Source organism: Xiphophorus hellerii, chromosome 4 (genome assembly GCF_003331165.1).
Source record: "Xiphophorus hellerii strain 12219 chromosome 4, Xiphophorus_hellerii-4.1, whole genome shotgun sequence".
Classification (NCBI taxonomy): Eukaryota; Metazoa; Chordata; class Actinopteri; order Cyprinodontiformes; family Poeciliidae; genus Xiphophorus; species Xiphophorus hellerii.
Genome location: NC_045675.1, coordinates 15,476,365 through 15,496,059, shown reverse-complemented (window position 1 = coordinate 15,496,059; position 19,695 = coordinate 15,476,365). Strand labels below are relative to the sequence as shown.

General features: G+C 38.4%; 1 protein-coding gene across 1 annotated transcript in view; it reads left to right on the top strand.

The window, feature by feature from the left end:
• The window catches only part of fes (FES proto-oncogene, tyrosine kinase), a 28,801-nt gene that overhangs the window by 8,161 nt on the left and 945 nt on the right, over positions 1–19,695 (top strand). The window contains exons 5-15 of the mRNA XM_032561616.1: positions 5,269–5,406; positions 5,492–5,611; positions 5,748–5,870; positions 8,174–8,369; positions 9,250–9,330; positions 11,260–11,469; positions 11,803–11,925; positions 12,654–12,707; positions 14,965–15,083; positions 15,187–15,281; positions 15,356–15,479. Of these exons, the coding sequence (XP_032417507.1) occupies positions 5,269–5,406; positions 5,492–5,611; positions 5,748–5,870; positions 8,174–8,369; positions 9,250–9,330; positions 11,260–11,469; positions 11,803–11,925; positions 12,654–12,707; positions 14,965–15,083; positions 15,187–15,281; positions 15,356–15,479 (1,383 nt within the window). The remainder of the gene's footprint in view (positions 1–5,268; positions 5,407–5,491; positions 5,612–5,747; positions 5,871–8,173; positions 8,370–9,249; positions 9,331–11,259; positions 11,470–11,802; positions 11,926–12,653; positions 12,708–14,964; positions 15,084–15,186; positions 15,282–15,355; positions 15,480–19,695) is intronic.

The following is a 19,695-nucleotide window of genomic DNA, read 5'->3' as shown; positions in this document are numbered from 1 at the left end:
TAAGGTTATATTTGCATCCTATAGACTGGGAGGCAGGCATTCCCCATCAAATAAAAAATAAAAAAGTAAAATAAAATAAAGAGTAATCTCTGATGATTTGATTTGTATTCAGTCTCAGAGAAAAAAAAAGCTCACCCCAGTTTTGTTATTTATTCTCAGCACTGTAGGAACATTTGCCCAATATTTTCAGATTCTTTAATTACCAATAATAAACTCTTAAATATATTTATTCCTGCATCGATTTAAAGGATATTCAAAGTTTATAAAGTCGGGTTCTGTAAAGTTGTAGTCAGTATGTTACCTGATGTAGCTTATTGAAGCTTTCCAGTCCGCTCTACTTAAAACCTGCAAGACGTTTGTCGTCCGCTAAGCGTCTCTATAATTACGACTTTTACGATGAGCTACAGTAATAAAAATATTAACCTCAGTCAGGGAGCGGCGTCATAAACGCTGCAGATCAGGAAACAACAGTCAAATCATGAGACGAAGAAGAAGAACAGCCATTTTTCTTTTTAAAAAGTGTAAAACAAACAAGTTTCCTCATGAGGAATCACTTTATTCTTTCTTTTTGGCTCTTCTTCCCACATTTTCTGGTCTTTCCTGAGAGTTTGTACTGACAACTTAAAATATATCAGTGGTATACTTTACTTAGCTTAGCTAAAATTAACTAACAAGACTGCGTGTTATTGCGCGATGTCCAAGCGTCCCGCTAAACGACCACGGAGACGTTTTGTAAAATCCTCAGCTCTCTGATTCACCTCAGTTTATAGAAGCAGAAATTAGTTCTCACAGAAAGGCTGTTTTGCAGTTTGTTTGCAAAAATAAGGACAAGTAAAACACTTGTTGCAAAACTGAAAGTGTCAAGAGCGAAAACATGATGCAAAATTAAAGCAGCGCAAAAACTGAGACAATGTTTCTCGATTCAAGTCAAAGATGATTAAAATATGGTTTAAAGTGAATTTGACTCTGATCCAGTCTGACTGGTTTAATAATCTTTTGCTCCTGAGTAAATCATCAGAGAATATTTCCACCTCAAACAGCTGGTTTGGACAGAGGGAAACCTCTGGTCAGCATCCGTGTCAAAGGTCAGACACATGAGCTGGAACTTGAAGTGCAGTTGATTAAAATCTGAATGTAGTCATTTTTAAGTGGACTCCACATTTAATGGGTTGCTAATGTAACCAGGCTGGGATTGGATTAATGTGGCATTATTTTTTGATCAGCCTGCAGACATGAAGGTGTGTTTCTGCACGTGAGGTCAGACGAGGACGAAAATTAAAATCTCAAAGTTCCTGAAGGAAAACATACATGTGGCTCCATATACAGCTGTAGATTTAACTTCTGAATGTTTAACAGAATCTAATTGCTTTTATTTGAAATAAAAAGGGACACAATTTCCACTGTTGTTTAATGATAAAGTATTAGCGGTATAATTATCTTGTTATTGATGTTTTAATTGTGATACTTGGATTCAAGTAAAAATATTGGCTTAACACTAAAAATATTCATTGTTTTTTAAACATTACACATTTTTGCAATTCTTGTTTTTATAGACAAACCCAAATGTGTCAAGCTAATGTTAGCGGGTTAATGCTCTGTATCGTTAGCTGGGTTCTTAGCTTTAAACAATGTTTACTTGCTGGCACTTCTTTTAGTCTCCACATTATAACTGTCCATGTTTTTCTCAACAGGAAATAATTTCTTACATGCATATTTGTATATTTTCAGTTGTATTATTATAAGAGATATATACAGCAAGTGTAGCAGCCTTTGTTCGATGAAGGGCAGGCTGGAGAAAACTGAGCTTCTTCCAGCGGTTTCTCTCACATTTTACTAAAACTTTAAACCACAGGAATAGCATGACGGAAAATTTCAGCAGTTTTGGAACCATAACTTATCAAAACCTTGTCAAAACCTCCATGCTGGTACCGAACCGAACCTCTACTCTTCATTTTATCCAAACGGATTACTGACTGCCGCAGCAGTGGCTGCTCCTCATCTCTGAGTAAAACGTCAACATTCTGTCTGGTTTATCAATATTTCTCACTTACTTTCAACAAAAAGAAATTACTGTGAATTATTTATGCAGCTGAAGCTTTACTTTGTTCTTCTGCAGTCGGTTTGATATTAAAAGCCTCTGTTTGAGAACAGCAAAAACAACAATTCAAAGTGAATAAAAGACTTCAATTCAAATCTTTAAATAAGTGATGAGGATAAACATGTAAGATTCAAAGAAACATCAACAAGAACGAGTTAGAGAGATTGATGTGTGTTAGTTAGATGGAAAAGTTGTTACAACGAAAAGAGCAGAAAAAAGCTTCCCTTCAAGCTGCGGTTATTGATGAACATGTGCTTCATTGTTGGTGAAAAGTAGAGTGCAGATAAAGTTGATGCTTAAAACTTAAAAAATGGTTTGTTATTCACTGCAACATTCAAAAGACAAACAGAGATTTTCTGCTTACTTTATTTATTAATTAACATAAAGAATGTTCTTTGTCTGTATGCATGGATTTTAATTTCATTTTATTTCGATTTGTTGCACTTTTATTTAGAGCTGATACCACTTTATCTATTGTATGTAGCAAGCAAAAATAGTATGCAAAAATATGAAGGGAGCTGTTTTACCCCTATCTAATGCAAAACAGAGAAAAATGCAAAAGTCAGATTAAATTTAAAAACATTTGATTCTAAAAATACTGATGCTTTTGTTTGGAAAGTTCTACGCCAGCGGCATCAAACACATTTTTATTTTGGGCCAAATCAAAAAATCTTATTTAAAGGGCCGGTTGTGTCAGAATCTACTGATAGAATCCATTAAACTGTTCAAGTATCAATAAATATCTGTTGGTTTCAGCAAGTGTTCCTTAAAATGAGATAATGATTGAAGATCTTTTCAGTCCATCCAGAATTTCTTGATTGTTTTTGTGTTTCTTTTGTGGTTAAAATCACAGATTTTGTGGTGTTCATTTAGAAATATTTGTAAAGATTTTTTTTTTTACAATATTTGCGCTAAAATAAGATGTTAAATGTGACTTTTTTATTAATTGCATCGATCACCTTCTACAACTTTACGTCAAGTAAAGCAGTCTCTTAAGCACAATGTTTTTGGCCTATTTTGAAAAAAAATTGTAGTAAAATTTTTTGTGGATTTACTAAAATGTGGAGGAACTTACTGATGTAAGTTGGAGTCTAGAGGGCCACATAAAAAGCTAAAGCGGGCCAGATTTGGCCCACGAGCCTTGAGTTAGACACGTGTTCTGCACTTATGGATCCGAGGCTCATATTTCAGATTTATTTATGTATTTAAGCAGGAATGGAGCATATTAATGGACAAAAACACAATATTTATAAACATGCTGCACTATAACCCAAGGTTTCTATCTGTTTGTCCCTCAGCAGGTTGATGCTAACCTCAATACATAAAACACTGGACATAAAATTATGTAAAACAATAAAACTCAAGAAAGACACAACTTACACACAACATAAAAGAGCAGGTGAAGCTCAGAGGAGCTGATAAAAGTCGCCATTATAAGGAGGATTGACTAATTTATGCCCAAACCTGTTGGGTATTTTGTGCATGATTGATGCCAAAAGCTATATTGCACATATCAAACATGATTAAGAGTCAAAGCATCAAAAAGATATCTGCTAAAAAGTGCCTAATTTTCCCCAAATTACTGATGTTATTAATTATTTTAAACTGAAAAATGAAGTGCTGTAAGAACCCCTTTATGCGTTCATCATTATTAATGAAAAAGGATGAAGTCAAATCAGACCTGAAGCTGTAAAAAGAAGAAAGCTGTAGATCTGACCCGCGACCAGGAGTTTCCAGTTTGCTTTGACAGATGAGAGGTTTCAGAATGCGGACACCCGTATGATCATTTCTGAGAGGCTTTGGTGAAAATGGGAAAAACTGTGGCCCCTTTCAAAAGCGTTTAACCCTTTTCATAAAACTCAATAAGGCATGGATTCCTGAATGGATGTCATTTACATCAGAGGATGCTTTGAACCTGAGAGGCACCCTTAGTTCAGTTAAACATGGAAGGATGCTCTGGTTGTATTTGTGATACAGTTTATTTAATTCTTCTTCTCCGATACATCATATTACCAGATTTTTATAGGAGAAATTAATCAGATTTAAAAGTTATCATGGAAGCAACCAAACCTGTCTCACAAATGAACATTTCTGAAAGTAGTTACATTTGCAGGTTTTCGTTCTCCTCTGGTGTTTTTATGTTTCTTCACCTGCTTTTGTATTGGACCTCTGTTACTGTCAGTCCTTACATAGAAACCAGTGCAACCACTTCCCTTCAGAAGTCACCCAATTAGTAAATGTTGGCCATATGTGGGCAATTAAGTCTTGTATCAGCTCAGCTGTTCTGTGAGGTTCACTTTCAGCAGGAGAGCCACACTTATGAGAATCTGTGCAAGACTTGAAAGTTGACCAAAAAAAAAAACAAACAAATAAAAAAAACTCTTGATGTGGAAAGTTGGAGACGGCAGCAAAAAGTGGCTATAAAAAAAAAAAAGTTATTGACTATACAAGTTATTGACTCCAAGGAGCTGAATACAAATGCAAACCTCACTTGAAATTTTTATTTGAAGATAAATTCTTGATTAAGATTATTTGTGTATACATTTTTTGACATTGGTCAAACTCAAGGCCTGAGGGCCAAATGTGGCCCTCCATAGCTTTTTATAGGACCTTCAAAAAAGAGCTGTGTGCTTAAATATTACATTATCAATCAAATCAAATCAAATCAAATCAAGACAAGTGTTTTGTTGTTGACTTACCATTCAGAAACCACTTACTCCATTCTTGTTGACTGTGCAGAAGACTCCACTTCTGCTTGTCAAAGATGTACAGCAGTATAATTATGCGGCTGCTTGCAGTGTGAATAAAGTGAGAGTGTAAATGTTGAGATGGGGCGTGGCCAGCAGAGGCAAGAGGGAATAAAACAGCTCATTCTGAAAGGAGCAGAACTGAGCAGACTGAAATCTCATTATCTAAGATTGATTTTGAGCAAAAAATGTGATGAAAATGTTTAGCCCATAGGCCTATCTTAACCTGTCTAAGGATGGATAATTGGATTACAGTTTATTAATGGGTTTCATCAGTACATCCTGGCACAGTCACCCTTTGAGGACATTAATGATCTGGATTAGACTCAAAATGAAAATGAGTTTGACACCACTGGTCTAAAGGAAATGTAATTCATAGGAGGCTGGAAAAGGTGAATAACTCTCCAACTTCTTCACATCCAGGAAGGAGATCCTGCAGGAATACTTTGACATCTCCACCCTCCTCCAGCAGGAAGTGGTGAAGGTCCACAGGGAGATGTCATCCGCCCTCATCGCCATCGACCCGCACAGAGAATACGAGAGCTTCATCCAGCAGAACCGGTACGAAGACGCAAAACCTTTGCAGAGTAAAGATCATGATACTCTGATGGAGGTGAAGCTGTTGAGTCTGTGTTTCTGATCTCAGGTCTGTCGGGGAGATTCCTGTTTGTGCAGATTTTGACTGCAGCCTCCTGGAGGACACAGAGCAGCTGAGGCCCAAAGAGATCGAGCTGAATGACCTCACCTTGGAGACGATCCAGCACAAGTGAGAACAATGAGATAGCAAAGGCCCAGTTTCCTCTGTTAATATCTCAATGACTTCCTCTTCTTATTTTCTGTTTGTATTTCCTTTAAACGCTCCTTTTACTTCCCCTCTTTCCTCATGGTACTTCTGCTCTTAGGCTGACTGCGATCGAAGAGGAGCTGCTGGCCCTGGCTCGGTCTCTGGGCTCTCAGCAGACGTCTGTGGAGCAGCTGGAGCTGGAGCTGGAGAACGAGCTGGATGGAGACAAAAAAGGCCAGAGGTGAAGAGAGCGTAGGGCTGCTGCATTCACACAACGAAGGAAACAAATTGCTGAAACTTTGCTCCCGCTTTGCCTCTGTGTGCAGCCCTGAGTGACTGCTAATAGCCAGCCTGGTCTCAAGAGGCAGCAAGCACCTTATTAATAATAATAAGGAAGTAATATGCATGGAGTTATGAATCTCGGTTCCCTCGTTTTTCTCGGTTGACAAGCCTGTCCAGAGGTGTCACAGGTTTGATCCAGTCATTAATTAGCTCCTGAAGGACAAAAGGAAACAGAGTGTTTATCTGCACAACTCTGACAATCATTAAAGAAAGGCAGGAAGCACATATGGTGTTTTCGAGGTGATTTTTAGATAAGTGGAGGTTGCGCTGCCCTCGGGTCAGATTTTCACAGAAACATTTTGTAAACCAGCAATAAAAGCTGTTCCAAGCTGACCTGCTGTGACCTTTTTGAAGCTGTCAGGCTTAATGTCCCTCTGCTTCAGACTGCACAGTAATTCAGTTCGGCTTGTTTCTCTTGAAACAATTCACAAACATTGTCATCTCAAGACTGGGAAACACAGTTCAGGGAAGAGCTAGTTTAACAGATGCTTCATTGTTTTCAGCACATGGCAAATAATTTACTAGCAGCTGAAGTAAAGTAACAGAAAACCGACATGCATGCTGCTGGCTGTGTGTAATTGGATCATCATCAGTCAGAAGGAGGAAGAGCGGGATGTCAACCATTAAGTTACTGCGGCTCATGAAAAGGGCATACCTGCATTTTTCATATTTGAAACCTAAAATCATATCTGATCTGCTCTCAGCAGTTCTGTTAACCCTTTTCAGAAAGTTTCCTCTCTGGTGGTCTGTCGATTTTCATCCTCCCTGGATGTTAGCTTGCAGATTAAAGGAGTCCTAATTTTAAATTTAGATTCTCCGTGCACATTTGTCTTGATTCATGTCTGTTAGAAACCAATGGAAAACAGTCATATCGATCTTAAAAAGAGAACTGTTATTTTCCTTGAATAGGTTTGGATAGGTTTATGTGTTATACAGAACATGTTCATGACATTTTTTGCACAAAATCACTCTGAGATGATGAGATTTTAGTCTGATCAGTTCTGTCTATTTGGATCTCCAGTCAGAATGAGCTGTTGTATGGCCTCTTGTCTCTTTAAATCCACATAAGCCTCTGCTGACCACGCCCCCCAACTCAACTTTTACACTCACATGAAAACGGTTGCAAACAGATGTGTATTTATAGAACCACAAATATTTGAAAAGCAGAAGTGGGGCATCCTGTATAACAACAATAATGTAGCAAGTGATTTCTGTGTAGTAAGTCAACAAGAAAACATTTGTCTTATCCAGCAGCCATTATACAGTCCATGCAGTGGTAAAACCAGCCGACCAAACGTCCCGTGGTTTTGCTGGGGTTGCTAGGTAACAGTGATTGTGATTTAACAATCTGGAGGTTGTTGAAAGAGCTAATTTTCCAGATATTATAAAACATTAACTTATTACCAGAAAATGGCTTTGTGTTTTTAAGTGCTTGGTTTGCTTTTAGAATCATTTGTAACCCAAAGAGGAAGTATTAAAAATGTCCAAAATGTAAATTCTGCACAATAGGTCCTATTTAAAGCACACCAATTGGAGCCTTCAACTATAAGGTTGAGCCACAAGCTGATCAGGAAGTAGGCAGGTGTATCTTTGAAATGTCAGTAGGCCCATGATTATCATAACAGACGAGAAGAAATCTTTGGCTAAACTGTTAACCAGTAGCTTTGCAAAGCCGCTCACCACACAGACCAACACAAACCACTTCGCTGCAGCTGCTGAAATCAGAGCAACAGTTGTGAAAATAACAAATCTTGCATCAGCAGCTCCGGGACGAATAGAGATAGAAGATATTTTATGTTGAACTGTTGGCCAACTATAAAGACAAATAAACACATGAAGTGGATAATTTTGTTTTTTAGTCAAATTAAGGGATAGATTTTTCAAAAATGTTCACTGTGATGTTGCTCTGCTCAACATATTTTTCCCAACTTTCATGTCAAATTGAGAAATTTCGTTAAAATTCAGGAACTTGTTTTCCGGAAACCCCTCAAGTATTTCATAACACAAACAACCTTAGCGATCAAAAGCAGATGGCAACACCTTTGCACGCTCAGGATGTTTTTGTGGCCTGACACTTGTGGCTGTTGTGGATGTTTCTGATTAGTTTCATGGATCATCACAGCTGACTGAGGTGCAGGTAGCGAACTTCAGGATGTGCTAAATACAAAAAAAAGTAACTTTATTTATGTTTTCTCTCCTCAGGGTTTATCAGTTCAGCAAGAGACATGCAATGGAGGAGTCCAGACAGCAGGTTGCTCTGTCTCAGGGTATAAAAGCCAAACTGGAGGTTCAGAGGCTTCTTCTAAAGGAGAAACTGGACCAGCTGGGCTTCAGAGAACCTCCACAAGCCCTCAGGCTGGACATGGACTCTGTTTCGCTTTCATCCAGCACAAGCAATGTATGTTCCCCCTGCTGCAGACCTTTTCTGGTTTGCCTTTTCCTCAGCTGTTGTCAGTTCTTTGAAGCAGGCCGGTAAACAGGCGTCTTGCAGGATGTGTGTAACGTCTCACTGAAAGTGACTGGATGTTTTCGGTGGGGAAGAACCACCGACATTTGGTTTTAAAATGAGCGAGTCTTGATGTGGTACAGAGAAAGTTTCAAATCAAGTTGAAGCTGGAGGTTTTGTATAAATAATTAAATAAAAAACTAACATGGAATAGAAATGAGGACCAACACAAAACTGGAGAAAATTTTAGAAATAAAATTTCAGGAAAAAATTCAAAACAAAAACAAATTGCAGCCTTTGCTGGGAGGCAGATATGCTGGATGTTTTCACCTCTTTCCATTTCTATATAGATTTTTACCAGGTTACAAATCCCAAACATCTGTCTAGTTAAAGTAAACCTTAAACTATTTTCCTTTGACTATGCTTTGAATTCACAAGGTTCTTTTATTTATAAAAAAAAGTTGCATAACTTTTCAATGTCGTTGTTGGTAGTAGGACAAAACAGAAATATTTGTATCCACTGTTGCAAATAAGAGAAATCTTTGCTTTTTTTAAAATTTTTTAAATTTTATTCAGAGTACCAAGGACACTGTCCAAACTTAACGGTATTACTGCAGCATAACGGGATTACTGGAACAAAAATATGTCCTGAAATGGTTAATCATTCGGTTACATTATGAGTCAAACTGAAAGCAACATGAAACATAAATAACAACAATTAAAGCAAATGTTTTCTTTTGATTACCTTTTGTTTGTTGCATAAAAATGTTTCTCTTTCCATTTTACAGCTTACATTTATATTGACCATGATGTTTTGCTCTGTTATTTTTAGGAAAATGTTCAAACTTCGGGTAAAATCCTCGTGGACGGGATCATAAACAACCTGAGCAACCTGTTTAGACACAAATCTGAGGTAGGATGGGATTCACATTTCATTAAGCTGCTTATGCAGCGAACAATAACTATGTTGACATGGCCAAATATTTCCCCAAGGAAATTAAAACGATTCTAATTCCACTTCAGATCAGTCTAACAAACTGAGTGTTTATGAAATTCATCAGAATAAAACTTCTCTTCCTTCTGAAAGGTAATAAAAATTACCACATTTTGGTAACATCTTACAAATAAGGGCCAGAAAAACAATCTTTGTTGTACAGAAATTATGAACTGAATGTAGTTGATCATTAACTTATCATGATGAGCTCATTAAATTAAAAAGGCCAATATTAGTCAATAACTGATTATGAAATGAGCCAGGGACAAATGTGAGACTAATATACGAAAATATGAATGAGAAATTTAGGTCATAAAATTTATAACGGCAGCTCGTCTGTCAGGTGAGACTGGTTCAGCCTGAATATATAAATTATATAAGAATTAAGGAAGTGTGATATTAACTTTTTGTCTTACCTGCAGGAAAAGAGATCATGATGGTTTTAGTAAATTTTAAATGAATCATAGTTTCAGGGCTGCACAGTGGCACAGTTGGTAGCACTGTTGGTAGAAAGAAGGTCCTGGGTTCGATTCCCGGCCCGGGGTCTTTCTGCACGGAGTTTGCATGTTCTCCTTGTGCATGCGTGGGTTCTCTCCGGGTTCTCCGGCTTCCAAAAACATGACTGTCAGATAGTGTGAGTGTGTGTGCATGGTTGTTTGTCCTGTCTGTCTCTGTGTTGCCTGGCGACAGACTGGCGACCTGTCCAGGGTGACCCCCGCCTCTCGCCCAGAACGTTAGAAGGAGATCGGCACCAGCACCTCCGACCCCAACAGGGACAAGGGTGTTAGAAAATGGATGGATGGATATTATAATATATTATAGATAAGACTTTTTCCTAATATTTTATTATATTATATAAAATTGTACTATAATTTTATAATATTATATAATTATTTGATATTATGTTAAAATAATAAAAATATGACAATATTATTATAATATTGTTTCTCATTAAATTCTGTTAGACATTTATTTGTGGAGTTGATTAGTGCACTCTTTAACCTCATAGTACTGGTTACAGCTTTTTTATTATTATTATTGGCTCTAGTGGCCTTTATTTGATAGTGAATTGACAGGAAAGAGGGCAATGAGAGAAGGAGGAAGACATGCGGCAAAGGTCACCAGGCCGGGAATCAAACCTGCGACGACCACACCGAGGACTAAGGCCTCCATACATGGGCTGTGCTTAACCCCTGCGCCACCACAGCAAACCCATGCTGGTTACAGCTTTATATAATTATATTATATTATGAGTGAAGGACATTTGTTCCTGCTGAAGGTAACGTCCCTTCCTCTTTTGGCCCTACCTTAGTGCAGGTTGACTGCAGGGCCTGTTTTTGACTTCCCAAACCTCACAGTGCAACAAACAATAAATCACTCTGCAGATGCCGTGTCAGAGTTTCGGAGGACATCCCGTGGGTTTAACGTGCTCTGACACCATGCTGCACGGGACATTTTAAGGTCAACTGCTTTCAAAGTTCTGCTCGACCCAAATTCAGCTCTACCTCACAATCAGCAAGTTTACGTTTAAAATGCTGAGAAACACACCGACGGGGTGGAGAGTTCAAATGGGGGAAATGCTGTGATATTTAAAATGCTGCACCTGAAGTATAAAATGTAATTTCTGAGTGAGCTGCTCCTTCTCTATTTCACATCACTCTGGTGCCCGACAGGCATGCACGGACGGCGGAGTGCTCAGACTTTTAACATTTATAGAGTCTCGACTGAAGTGTCTTCAAATAATCTCTCCCAGATCTCTGCGCATCCTCTGTCTCTTTGTATTTTCCTGAGACTCCTGCCAGCACCACTAAAGATCCCATCTCCCTGTCCTCCTCCTCCTGCTTCCAGGTTCGCCCAGTCCCCTCCGCCGTGCAGGAAGTGGACCGGCCCCTGTCTCAGCAGGACTGGTACCACGGAGCCATTCCCAGGCTGGAGGTGCAGCAGCTGCTCCAGAACGACGGAGACTTTCTGGTGAGGATGAGTCAGGAAAAACAGGTGTATGTCATCTCTGTGCAGTGGGAAGGATCGTGCAAGCACTTCCTCATTCAGAACACGGATGTAAGTAAACCTTTCTAAAAGCACAGCTCGCATTTCACTCTCTTGCATCACTCCATCCTCAATTAATATTGCATTCAATTTTTTTTAAGAATACAGTTTTTTTTATATCTTCAAAGGTTTTGAAAAAGATGTTGTTTTTAAAAATGTTTTATGTAAATAAAAACTGTGCACGCATTTTAGCAGTTATGTCGTTTTCCCCAGCTTGTGTATTTATCCTGCTAATTCAACACCAACTGGATACAAGAACACATCAGTTCAGCTAGTATAGCAATTAAAAACAACATTTTATGTCGGTACGGTTTCTTCTGAACTCGTTTCCATGTGTGTCAGTAGAATTTGTACCGTCTGGATGGAGAAGGTTTCCAAAGCATCCCGAAGCTTATCAATCACCTGCAGTCATCTCGTTTACCCGTCACCAGGAAGACAGAGGCCACCCTGAAGAAACCAATACTGAAAGTAAAACCATGATTTTCATAACTTTGCTCATCTAATAAACTTTGTGCTCATAATTATCACCTAATGTTATCTATGTGATCTGGCTTTTGGCGCTCCGCTCTGGTTTTCTGTCCAAGCCGCTGCATGAACTGTGTTGCTTTCTCATCGCTGTTTTTTGGTGTCTTTAAAATTAGCTGTTTCAAACACCTCCCAAATTGGCAGCCACTCTGCCGTTACCTAGCAACCCAAGTGTAGCTCCAGCAAATTTGGTCAGCAGGCCCTACCGCTGTGTGCGTTGTACAATGACGACTTACCATCCAGAAGCCATTTGCTGCATAATTGTTGGTTGCGTAGAAGGCTCTGCTTCTGCTTTTCAAAGATGTACGTTTGTTTAATTCTGCATTTGTCTGCAGAAAATGTTCATGTGTGAGTGTAAGCGTTGAGTTAGAGGGTGTGGCCAGCAGCAGCTTATTTGGATTTAAAGTGACAGGAGGCCCTAAAACAGCGCATTCTGAAAGAAGCTGAAAATAGGCAGAACTGAGCAGAATGAAATGTCATTATCTAAGAATGATTTTGTGCAAAAGTCCTATCCTAACCTGTTTAAGGTTAGGATAGGTCATATAAAAATCTGAACTTTTTTATCTAATCTTCTTCTATTAAATTGCTTCCCAAATATTCACCGTTCCACTTTGTAACCTGCTGCTGTCACGGAGTAACGCAGCCTCTCCTTTGGTTTCCAACCCCTGCAGGATAAATGGGTGCTTGAACATGATGACATTATCTTGGGCCCCCTCATTGGAAAGGTGAGTACATCTCACATCTACTGGCAGAAACATTGAAAAAAAAATCTTGACTTCAACACTGTTTTCAAGTGAAAGTGATGGAAAAATTAACATACATTCTCAAGCTTAGCTGCACCTCTGTGGTTTCCCTCTGACGTTTTCCTCTTATTGGTGCCTGTTTTGGTGTTCCTGCTACTTCAACTCAGATTTCTGAGCGTTCTGTCTCTAGAAAGTTCATTTTAATTGGACCTTCACTTGGGAGTTAATTTCTGCACAGCAGGAAGACTATTGATGTTGCCTGCTTTTGCTTAAATTTAAACTGCTTCGGGCGGAAACACCACAGCGGTCCCACTTGATTATGTTTGCTGGCTACAGGTCAGCAACACTGCTGGGTATAAAATGTTACAACACAGAAAGGCTGGAGAAAAGTTAACTCATCTGTGAAACACTAAACCTTCAAGCTGTTTTGTAATCTAAAAGTAAAATTTTCATTGCGCTGTTTGTGTTAGATAGCAAATATTGATGGATGCATTGATGTAAGACAAAACCAGTGGGGGGGTTGTAAGAAGGCCTATTAAAAACAGATTTTAACTGTGAGTATCGAGAGTAAAACATGAAGCTATACAAAAAAATCTCTGCAGCAGGTCAAGAACACTTACTGCATCTGCATTTGCAAGCCCAATTTAAATCCTCATGAAGGGGAAAAAGTAATTTAAGATCCTTAAACGACACAGTCTTTCTTTGGTTTCATTTAATCTGCTGTTAAGTTTTAGATTCCTTTGGGAAATCATGGCTGCTGCGTCCTCAGGGCTGAAGAGAGAAAGGAAGAGTTTTTATCAGGACACGGATAGAAATCAGTGCAGGATATCGTGTTAGGATCTGAACTATTAATATCTTATTACATTCATATATTTGAAGTCATGGAAAAAAATCCCCAACAACTTGTGAGATCAGATTTAGTCGAAACAGCTTGAATTAGTCATTTAAGTCTCTTTTTTTTGACATTGCTTCATATTGCTGACGTTCTCAGACATTTATATGTGCAAAGCTCACTGAAGGTCTCACCACATATCAGTCTAGTTAAGATCTGATCTGGATTGCAGAGCGTTCATGTTCTATGAGAAGAAAATTTGTGCCGTGTTTGCTTTTTGCAAAAGATGCTGCAGTGCATTAGGACCAAATATTTCTACGTTAGTCTAATCTTTTCTAATTGCATCTTTCCAGAAGCCGTGGGATTCATGCAACTTTGCAAAGTGCTGACAGTTTCTTCTGGCAGCCCTTTTATTTCAAGCAATCCAAACTTGTTCAGTCTTTTTCTAAATTAACTCATGTTTAATTTTTAAAATAGGATACTGCAAAAGGCCTTTAGAGTCTGAGATGCAACTTTTGAATTTTAATGCCGTTTCTCAGCTGAAGAAAGCCATTAGACGAAATTCAAATCAATTTTCCTTTTAAAGCAACAGAATTTAGTCTCATTAAATCACCAAAAATTAAGTGCTATTATTGGAAGAGGTGATGCAACATATGTCTTGCTGAGATCTATATCAACACCAGGTTTTTTTTTATTTTTTATTCCACACAACTTCCCACCTTTTGTAATGACTTCATGCATGGCATAAAAGATTAGAAACTTTTTGGCCCTTTCAGTATTAAGGCTGAATGACAGCTAAGACGCTGGACAATTTTACAAAATACTATTTCTTTAATCCAAAACTCTAAAATGTGATAATTAAAAAGTTTAGATTTTCTACACAAACTAGAGAATAACCAAAAAAACTCACCAAGAACAAAAAGATGCACAGAACATGATGCAATTGCAACAAATGAAGAAGATTATAGCTGTTTGCACTACAAATGTGCTCAAAACTTTGTCACTATTCCACTAATGTTGAAAAAACACAATTTCGTAATTGCAGTAAATAAGAAATGCAATTAAAATCACATGTGAATAAGTTTGTTCAATCAATTAGTCCTTAAAATCAGGCTGGACCATCATCCTCCAACTACTTCCTACTTCCTGTTGTCTTCCTCTTCATGGTTCGCACCAGTGGCAACGTCTAGAAAAAAATATTTCCATTGCAGTTTTATGAAATACACTAACCCCACCTCATTATAGACCTAAAAAGTAAGCTTTTTTTGAAACGTTAAGTCAATTTATTTTTGACATGTCAAGTTGTGGAATTATATGGTTAAAGGAAACGCAGTTAGTGACAGAAGTCTATGATAGAGTGAAAAGATCTTGAAGGAGCTTCATAGATGTTTAAAAATGTCTCTGCAGGGCAACTTTGGAGAGGTGTACAGCGGTCGTTTACGCTCTGATAACACTCCTGTAGCTGTGAAGTCCTGCAAAGAGAATCTGGCTCCAGAACATAAGAGCAAGTTCCTGATGGAGGCCAGGTCAGTGTGGCTCCCAAGCACACACACACACACCCGCACGCCCCCCCCCACACACACAGATCAATCAGCAGCAAACTCTCTGAGTTGCTCACGTGTCCTGCAGGATCCTGAAGCAGTACAACCATCCGAACATCGTAAAACTGATCGGCGTCTGCACACAGAAACAGCCCATCTACATCATCATGGAGCTCGTTTCAGGTGGACACCATCTCTACATCTTTAGCTCCGTCCGCTCAGCTGCATCATTCACTCTCTGTTTTAAACTTTTCTAGGTGGGGATTTCCTCTCCTTCCTGCGGAACGAGGGTCACGGTTTGACGCCTAAGATGTTGGTCAAAATGACTGAAAATGTAGCAGCAGGAATGGAGTACCTGGAGAGTAAGAAGTGCATCCACAGGTTGGTGGTGATGTGTTTTACTGACTAAATAAATTACCAAAAATCCTTCTTGTATCTTTGTACAGTGAGTTTTATTTTTGCACATCTTTCCAACTAGTAAAAACTTGTGAAACTTTTAAAGCAAGGCTGTGATTTAGTTTAGTTTTCTTACAAAAGCAGCATGGATGATGAATGATTTAAGGCAAGATCTTCATTTAGCCAAAAGGAAATGTCATTCCGCCCACAATAAATGAAAGTTAAAATTAATATTTCACATGACTCACAAAGTTTAAGGAATGTTTAAACAATCGTAACAACTAATACGCATTTAAACAGCAGAAACCGTATCCATGTAAAAGAGTTCTGGAGCCCTAAATGCCGCCACTGAAGGCAAAAACAAAACTTTCTGAATTTATTGATTCAGAATAATACAAAAGTTACATTTTAAAGGCATCACATCTTTGAGGCATTCATGTGACCTCTGTGACCTTTTACTAGAATGGATTTCAGCCATTTTCACTGCTGCAATCTTTCCTTCTTTGAGGGGACCTCCTGTAAAGTGACTGAGATGAAGCTTTTAACCAGTCATCTTGAGGTCATCATTCGTCTGTTTCTTCTCTGCCAACTGGTTCTTGCTCAGTCTGAGTGTGTGGGTTAAAGCTGTTGATGGTGTGAAACTTCAGGATGGCGTGTTATTCATGTTTATTGCATGTTCCATTGATTTTACAGAGATCAGAAAGTTTTCCTGCAGCCCAGCACCCTGAAACCATCCTTGACCTCACTCAGTGCTCCACAGCGGTGGTTTTCCACAGCGGTGGTTTTCCACTGCGGCATGCAGCTTTCATCTGACAACAAACACACAGAAGTGTTTGAATCAGAGATTTTGTTTGGACTCTGCTCCAGCCATCATCCCTCCAGTGCAGTTTTTTTCCCTTTTTGTTTAGCTGATTCCTTTTGTGAATCTATAATGTGCAAGAGCGGCCGTTTTAGAGCTGATACAAACCGGAACGCTAGGAATGGATAGTTGAGCTCGAACAGCAAAGCTGTCGCACTCAGAGAAACTCAGCCACTGCAGAGGAAATGAGTCGGCGCCGCCTGCGGCAGGGAAGGTTAGAGTGGGGTGATCCAGAGCGAGGGCCTCCTGTACTCCAGCTACGCAGTGCTGTAAAAAAATTTTGTTTCCTTTGTGATTCCTTTTTTTTAATGCACTTTGAGTGTTTCAGAACATCAAAAACAACACAAGTAAACACAAAATGCAGTTTTTAAATGAAGGTGTTTAATATTAGGGAAAGAATGATCCAAACCTTCATGGTCTTGTATGAAAAGTGGTGGTGGTTTATGACGGTCTCTAGCCACACCTGCACCACTGCTCTCAGTGAAGACTGGCTGACAAAGTGAAATACATCAAAATACTCTCTAAAGCTGCACATCATGCCTAGATCACCAACAAACTGGGAGCAAGTAAGGAAAGTAATTGAGAACCATCAATCTGGAAAGAGTTGAGTGATTTCTAAAGCTTTTGGACTCCACTGAACCACAGTGAGAGCCATTATCCACAAATTAAAAAACAAAGGAACAGTGGTAAACTTTCCAGGATCGGCTGGCCAACAGAAATTAAGAGCACAGCGATGATTCATCCAAGAGATCACAAAAGATCCCAAAACAGCATCCAAAGAACTGAAGGCTTCACTTGGTTTAGGCAAGTGAGGCCTAAACCAAGGTCAGAGTTCATGTCTTCACCAAAGGAAAGAAGCAAAAATGGTCTGCATGACAAAGTTTCAAAACAAAAACCAAGAGATCATTATGGCTCGTCTCAGATTTTCCGGAAAACATCTTGATGAATCCCAGGACTTTTAGGAAAATATTCTGGGGAATCAGAAGAAAAAACGTTGAACTCTTTAGATTTCCATAGCACTGAGATCAGGACATCCACTCCAAAACATTGACTTTGTCTCCTTAAGGCAATTTCTAACAAGATTTCGTCTATTTTAAAGTCATTATTTATTTAGAAGACCCACATGTTCTTAAACACTAACTTCGTGGCTGATATTTTGAGATGTTGCTTCAATTTTTCAATTTAATGTTCTTTCTTGATATAGCCATCTTTTGTAAAATGCACCAGTCCCTCCTGCAGTAAAACATAACATGGTGCTGCCAACCCTACACTTAACACTTGGGATGATGTTTTCAGCCTTTCAGGTTTATCCTTCTTTCCTCCAAATGTAACGAAGATAATGCTGTCCAACCACTTTAATTTTTATTCTTTCAGATTACACACCATGTCTACAGAAGTGAAGATCTTTGTTGCTGAATGCATTTGCAAATCTGGCGTCTTATAAAGGCTTCCTGCTCTCTATGAGGGGCCTTTCAACCCGTGTTGCAACAGGATTTCTCTGCACTTCTCTGCACAGATCCGGGTTTCCCAATTTGAGCACAGAAACACCAAAAGCAGAATATGAGAGAAATAAAAGTAAATTATTTGATCATTTTCAACCTTTACCCTTATGTTAATGTTGAGTGTTGGAAATATTTCAGAGAAGACGAGCAGCTCAAGCTCCTTTGATGTGGACTGACATTTAAGCCCTGAAATTAGCACACAGGCATCATCAAACTGCTACCTTTCCTCACAACACTTCCTCATATGTTGTCATGACAGTTTAAAAAACAGGAATAACGGAATTTCCTCAAATAAAACGTGAGAAAAGTCCCCTTTGACTTATTGCCGTGAGCGTAATTTAATGACACAAGCATTCAGTTCTGCATCAGATTAAGCTGAAAAGACAGAATTGTTCAAGGAGACTTAATGCAAACAGTCAAGATCTTAAAAAGTAAAACTTGAATTATTCAAACTGGAAGAGACGACTTTAAACACAATATGTCAGCAAAAGTAGTAAGAAACAAACCTGCAAATGTTTAAATGCAGTCAACTCAATATGCCACTAATTTTCATAATATCCTACGTTTTTTGCTATTATTTTGCTCTCACTAGTTTATCAATGCACTTGATTCAGGAGGCAGATTGAGCCGAATAGATGCCAGAGCAAACGTGTCGACCAGATTCAGCAGATGGGAACAATTTGCAACAATTCTTTTAACTTTTCACCCAAAAATAGAGCAGAAGCTGAAATGATCAAAGAAGGAGAAGAAAATTAGAATATAATTTTTCTCTATTATTTTCAGGGAACTCCAAGTCCTGACCAGATTAGGTTTCCTTCAGAGCTTTAAGAATAACATCTGGCACAATCGGGTCTAAACTAATGCTGCTAAATCAATGTGATGCTGCGGATTGAAAAAGGCAGGAATGACTCATCTATTTTACTCATTTGGAGATAAAAATTAAATATGCATGACATTACAGGAGTCCGTAGTAACTGATAATTGTATCAAAACAAGCAGTCTTGTTTTGCAGTTATATTGTTAATTTCATTTGGTGAATAAAAAAGTATCTTTGTTTTCTGAGAGTTTATATTTTTATCATTTTGATTATCTCTGCAGCTGAAGAGTTTGTTTTCTTCACAATCATAAACTTTTATTTTTTGTATTTTAAAAAGCATTAAAAAAATTTAGACAGTTTATTAAATTAGAAACATTATTTGCAAATGCAATCTAACGTAGGTTCCTGGAGGAGAGGATGCATTATACCTTCTGTAACATCCATGGTTGGATATGTTTTCCCACACATTTATTTTTCTTTCCAGCATCACAATTGTCACTGCCTTTCAGTACATTTTATTTTATTTTTTATTGCAAACAGGTCTGTACTTTCAGAACTGTTTGCTTTACTTTATATAAATATGCAGAATTTCCCCTATGTGCAGACGCGGTGCCCAAACTGAAACGTAATCAAACTTCATGCAGAGAAATGGTTTTTTACAGTGAAGTTATGATAGGAGCAGCTCTGCATCTTCATTCCAGGAAAGAAGTTATTTTATTCTGTTAGCAGAATATGTTTCTTCTCATATGTGAGCTAACTGAGAAAAGTCCCATTATCTCTAGTTTGACTGTGCACAGATTTAACAGGTTCTTTTATTCAGACTTGAAATGTCCTTGTAGCTCGTTTCAACAAAAACTTAAAAGTAGAGATAAATTAAATTGAACATTTCTGAAAACAAGAAAATTCTGGAGAGTTAAACAGTGGATGTGGGCTGAGGAATTGAGGCATCATGAAGCTGTGGGAGTTGTGGAGAGGAGGAGGAGGCGGCGATTGTGATATCTGGCTGAGTACAGTTCACACTGC